At 36.3% G+C, this 6,151-nt stretch overlaps 1 protein-coding gene across 1 annotated transcript in view; it reads left to right on the top strand.

Moving 5' to 3' along the window:
• Window positions 1–6,151, top strand: part of PAK3 (p21 (RAC1) activated kinase 3) — a 289,996-nt gene that overhangs the window by 198,573 nt on the left and 85,272 nt on the right. The window contains exon 6 of the mRNA XM_025050559.1: window positions 3,722–3,875. Coding sequence (XP_024906327.1) covers window positions 3,722–3,875 — 154 coding nt within the window. The remainder of the gene's footprint in view (window positions 1–3,721; window positions 3,876–6,151) is intronic.

Consider the following 6,151-nt stretch of genomic DNA (forward strand, 5'->3'; position numbering starts at 1 on the left):
CTTACTTGACATATGATTTTTATCTTTAGCTCTTTCTTATTTCTTTATGGATTCTGAATAGAAATAAAGGAAAGTAAATCACCGTCATCTTGCCAACTGCAGTCCAACATTTTTACTTTTCTATCAATTAGAACCCAAAGAACCAATCAGGGAGGGCAGGGATAGGATATGTGATGGGTAATCTTTCCAATTGTGAAAAACAGTTTAAAACAAATTAAACAAACCAAACAAAAACTTGTCCCTTCCTCCCCAAAACCCAATTTGAAATAAAACAGCTGTTTGGATGCAGTTAATTCTTAGAAATCCACTGGGTAAATAGATAAGACACAAGCTAAATATGGAAATCTGATGTACTTTATCGTCATCTTCATGATCTTTTGCAATTAATTGTCCAAACATTACTTTTAAAGATGCCAAATTCTGTCTTTTTATACTATCTTAACCTATGATTTACATTTGCTAACTTTAAATTTATAAAATGATTAGCTTTTAAAAATCATTTTATTAGTAGGTTTTAAAATTGGGTCTTAATTCCAAAGTAACACTAATTCATTGTATTTGTGTGCAGAGGGGGAGGGCCATTTCACTAAATTTAATTATTGCAGTTGTTTAGGTTGAACTTTGATGAATTTGTTGAACTGTCTAGTTCAGTTGTCTTACAAGGGCCTATTATTTTGAATATTTTGACACTGATTTGATGTGTTGCTTGGTGATTATCCTATGGTTAATTGGCCCATATAACCTTGTACACCTGGTCATACACTTTGACCCTGAGCTTAAAATTACATTGGGAGGTGAGATTTTTTGGTATTAAACTAATACAAGTCCTTACCTTTTATATTGCCATTTTTGTCCCAAATAATTCAGAATTCCCCCTTCCAGACCTCTAGACCCATGATGGTCACTTCAAGTCAATCAGAGAGAAAAATGGTATGAGTGATATAAATTATCATTTCTTGTGATAAGATAAATGCTTGGCCTGTTGTATCATGCTGCAATTCTCCTGGCCTATACTGGACAATCCCCAAATTGACATACATCTAGTTGTTATTGTATACATGGCCGGGCATTGATATGTGCTCCTGCTTCTGATGCTCACACTTCTAGGTCTCCATTAGCTGTTTAACTTTTGGAATTTGTACCTCAATTTGGAGTAATGACATGGCATTCTGATTATGTGCCTTTGGGCATACATTCAAATTTAAGTGTCAGATTTCATTGATTAACTGGTTTATTTCAACTTTAAAAAAGAGAATAGAAATCATCTCAGCAGCGTAGTCATGTGGTAAGTATAGTTGTCTGGAGGATATTCTGCAATTGACAGCATTTTTTTGGCTGTCTAGTTATCACAAGACTATCACAAAAGTTTTAAAGTGCCATGAGAATGTTTAATAACTACGAATATTCTAATGATTATGGTAGTGATCATGCCAGTGATGTCTGCCTTAGCGGTTATGTGCAATGCATACCTGGTTTTGAGCACTTAATAATTCTATTGGCCATTATAGTATTAACCAAATGCTATTAATTGAACTTAGAATCAGAACTGGGATTATGCATGGACTCCTGAGTTCAATTTTTTGGCTCAAGGCGTTAGCATCAAATTATGTGATGAATGCATGTATAAGTGTTATTTCATTGTGTTTGGAGTAACCCTAAATGCTAGGAATCAAAGACCTAAGTCCCGAATCAAACCAGTTGGGTCAAAGCATGTTTCTATAGCATTGGAGATGATATCTTTATTTAGATAAAGAGGTTACTTTATATTTAATCTTATTTTGTGGGAAGTGGGACTTCGGAACTGCAGAATTAAAATGGAAATTATTCCTATATGGTTTGAAGTGAAATGGTTTCCCTTGCCCTGGTCTGAATGTCTAAGAAACTCAAACACAGAGTCTGGCTGTGTGGGAAATCCTCAATTTAGTTTTTCTTTAAGCCAGCCATGACTTGAGTTACAAAGTACAGAAGAATCACATCAATGAAAACAAATGTTAACTTCAACATCACCGTATAGCCATCCTTTGAAATGTAGCCATACAGACACTTCCAATGTGAAACTAAAAATGGTTGACCAGAATTGGGAACTGAAATTTGTAAGTTCATCACATGGCCATTGGCTACCTGTGATCACCCAGTTATAAAAACAACTTACAAATTATCGTTGAAGCTATTCACGATACCATCCTTTATCCCTCCAAATTCATGTTTTTGCTTTTTAGTAATTTCTCTAGTTATTTAATGTTAATTCTTATTATAGCATATTTATGGAGGAAGCATCTAGCCAAAAGTGGAATTATGCATCCAAACTTTGGAACATTGTCGTTTTCTCTGTTTTCTTAAATCTGTTGTCCTCTAGCCTGTCCTGCCCCTGATTTAGTTAATATCTCCCTATTTTCATAACCGCCCACTGTAGATGGGATTACCGCCCCATTCAGACCCATTGGTTTCATCTCCTCCCACCTTCTAAGTTGTCCCACATCTGTTTTAACTTTCTTTTCTTTCTTTATTTACGTCCATTACAGCCAGATCTCTATGGCTCACAGATGTGCCCAGGGAAGCTCCCAGAGGTGCGTCACAGGCCCAAAAGAAGCTTGCATCAAAGTGCTTCTTTGAGATGTCATAGCACTGCAGCAGCAGGTTCATGTGTGTGCAGTAGAGTTGTTGCTTGGCTTATCTCACTTTTTTGTTGTCATTCCCAAACTCTGGAGGCCCACGTCACACATTGTTTTGCCGAGACTTCATAGGACAAAGCCACATAAATTGTGTCTAGATGCACTTCAGGAATAGTGTGTCTGTTTCTCACTCCAAGTTGCTCTTGGAGGTTGGATAATTATGAAATGGGGACATCTGTAGGCCGAATGGATAGGAAAGAATGCTCAATGCTCAATGCAAAACTAACCTCTCTGTGTAATTTTTGCAATTCTCCTTAGTTAGATTTCCAAATATTCCCTCCTCTCTGTTCTAAATGCTTCAGATTATTACAAATTCTCACAAGGCTTTGGCATGGTTGTCACAGTCCCCAGGTTCTTCTATGTGGCCAATGAATGAAGTAGGGAGGAGGGCACGGAGGAAAGAGAGGAGAAGGCTGCAGGGAAAATGCCCAAAGCAGCATTAATGTTAATGTTACTATTTAGCATCTCAGTGGTTATTGTGTTCCTCTACAATTCTATTTTTGTCTCCTCTCAATCCCCCTTTCTATTAAAGCTCTAGATCCAAAAAATTATATTTTACAATCACAAAGTATGAACTAACCAAAGGTGAGGCTTTCCTTTTATTCTAATTACAACATGTCCAGAAACAGCTTGTTATTCCAGTCAAATAAAATCTATTGATCTGCACTATACTATGCTGTGCACAAATTTGGAGAAGTCTTGCTATGTCTGCCCTGAGTCACCAGAAAAAATAAGCTAAGCTGTAAACATCATTTCATGGATGAGCAGAATTAATATGGAGGTGATTTTCATGTGGTTTTTTTTTCTATCACAGTCATACTCCCACCCACCCTTTTTAAGTTGGATCCTAGTTTTACCTATATGTTTTAATTAGAAAAGAGAATGATTGCATTATTAAGTTACTAACTTTAAATCTAGAGTGTTACTTCAGTCTCCCAAGTGTAATCCTACAGGTAGCATGGGCTTCTTGGTGAAGAACTTTACTGGAACAGAAAAATGTAGCTGCTGAATGTCCTGATCTACCATTCTTTCCCTTTGGTTGTCTACAGGGAATTCCTGAGCAATGGGCACGATTACTCCAAACCTCCAACATAACAAAACTGGAACAGAAGAAGAACCCACAAGCAGTACTAGATGTTCTCAAATTCTATGATTCCAAAGAAACAGTCAACAACCAGAAATACATGAGCTTTACATCAGGAGGTAAGAGTAAATCTAGGGTATCAAAAAATGAAAAATAATTCCAATCTCAGAGCCTCAGGATTAGAACAGGATGCCTGTAGGACATTTGATGTCATCTCTAGTTCCTTCTCAGAGTGACTTCAACAGATGTAAACCAAAAGATGAGTTGGGAGTTGAAGTTGATGTTAGGAGATTTACAATGCTTGGAATTTTAGAAATGAAATAAGGAAATTGTCCAGTGAAGCAGTAGTTGTCAGTTTGAATCAGCAATCACAACTGTTGTTCTGTCTCTTCACTTGCATGAAGATACTCAGTTACTTAGAATCAGGCTTTATGATGTGTTCATAAAGTAAGAAGTGTATGGATCAAACCATGGTCTCTTGAAATTTATTTTATCCTTTAGAATCATTTAATTGCACCATGATGACACAGAACAAATTTTGTAACTCTCAGGTTATTTTGCTCAGACTTCAAAAATCACACTTAAAAAAGAAATCATGGTTTGCTGTTTATAAAAGAACGAAAGACCATGTGTCTTCCAAACCCCAACTTCATTTGCTAGCTTGTAGACCTAGCCTTTGCTTGAAGCTTTGATGTTCAAATTTGCACTGTAAGCAACTGAAAATCATATACCAACAACACTTCTGCATTTTGAGAAAGTTGATCTGGGTAGTCTCTTTAGAACAATTTCTTATTTAACATCTAAAGAAAGAAGAGAATGCTATTGTTAGTGTCCCAGATATAAAGAGCTCCTACTTTTTGATATCGGTTTTAGTATAGGGCAGGCTTGATCTCTTCAAAAGTGGTGCAAGAATACACTGGGAAGGGGAGGTGTCTGATTTGGCTATATCAAATATCAAAGCCCAAACTTAAAGGCATATAGCAATTTATATGCTAAATAGGACTTTTTTTTTAATGAGAAGATTGTTTAACTTCTGTTATCCAGTGGCAAAAATGTAAAAGAAAAAAGTCATCAAGGAGAGCTATTTATGATATTTAATCTATTGCATGGAATAAAATGTTTAAGAGATCATGGTGACACATCAAAGAATGCTTAATGTGAGGAAATCTAGAGCTGTGCTCCAAGTACACTGTAGAACCATAAGCGATGAGAACCAAGAATTGATTCAAGAAATCATTTCAGTGTATCCATTAATACTCAGATTCTCAGAATTGTTTCCTTTATTCTAAGTTGCCACTGCTTTTTAACCCTTTTATTTTTATATGTTGAATTCTCTCAACTTACAAAGAATAAATCCTGAAAACTATGTTGGAACTCAACAGTATCTGAGTTATTGCACTATTTGGAGTTGAGTGAAACTCACCATATGTTTTTGGGATGCTCTAGTGTTGCAAGTGACTAATAGGATAGGAGGGAGAGGAGAGGAGACGGGGAGAGGGAGAGTGCATAGAAAGGAGGAATGGAAAGGAGGTAGAGAGAAGGAGAAGGAAAGAGGAAGCGGGGGACAAATTCTAGATATAGATGTACAATATTCTCCTCTTATCTGTGGTATTGCTTTCTGTGGTTTCGGTTACCCATGATCAACTATGGTCTGAAAATATTAAATGGAAAATTTCATAAAGAAACAACTTATAAGTTTTAAATTGTGCACTGTTCTGAGTAACATTATGAAATCTGGAATGGTCCTGCTTTGCCCCACCCAGGACGTGAATCCTGCTTTGTCCAACATGTCCATGCTGCACATGCACACCACCTGTTACTCACTTAGTAGACGTCTAGGTTATCAGATCAGCTTTCAGGATGTTTCATTGCTTGTGCTCAAGTAACCCTTATTTAACTTAATAATGGTCCCAAAGCACAAGAATAGTAATGCTGGCAATTTATATATGCCAGAAACACCTTAAAGTATTTTCTTTAATTAAAAAGGTGAAAGTTCTTGACTTAATAAGGAAAGAGAAAAATCTTATGCTGAAGTTGCTAAGATCTATGGTAAGAATTAATCTTCTACCCATGAAATCGGGAAGAAATTCATAAATTTTGCTGTCGCTTCTCAAACTGCAAAAATTACAGAAATGGTATGTGACAGGTCCTTAGTTAAGATGGAAAAGGCTTTAAATTTGTGGGTGGAAGACATGAGCAGAACACCTAGGTTCTGTAAGTCCTCACTTAATGTCCTCTATAGGTTCTTGGAACTGCAGCTAGATGATGTATAATAAAACCAGTTTTACTATAGGTGAATTGATATGAACAAGAGTTAAGATCCTATAGTACCTTGTCAATGTTTTAACGAAACAACGTGGAATGAAATGATGTTATTTGAGGTCTGTCTGTCTAT

This window comes from Pteropus alecto, unplaced genomic scaffold, assembly GCF_000325575.1.
Source record: "Pteropus alecto unplaced genomic scaffold, ASM32557v1 scaffold107, whole genome shotgun sequence".
NCBI classification, from domain to species: Eukaryota; Metazoa; Chordata; class Mammalia; order Chiroptera; family Pteropodidae; genus Pteropus; species Pteropus alecto.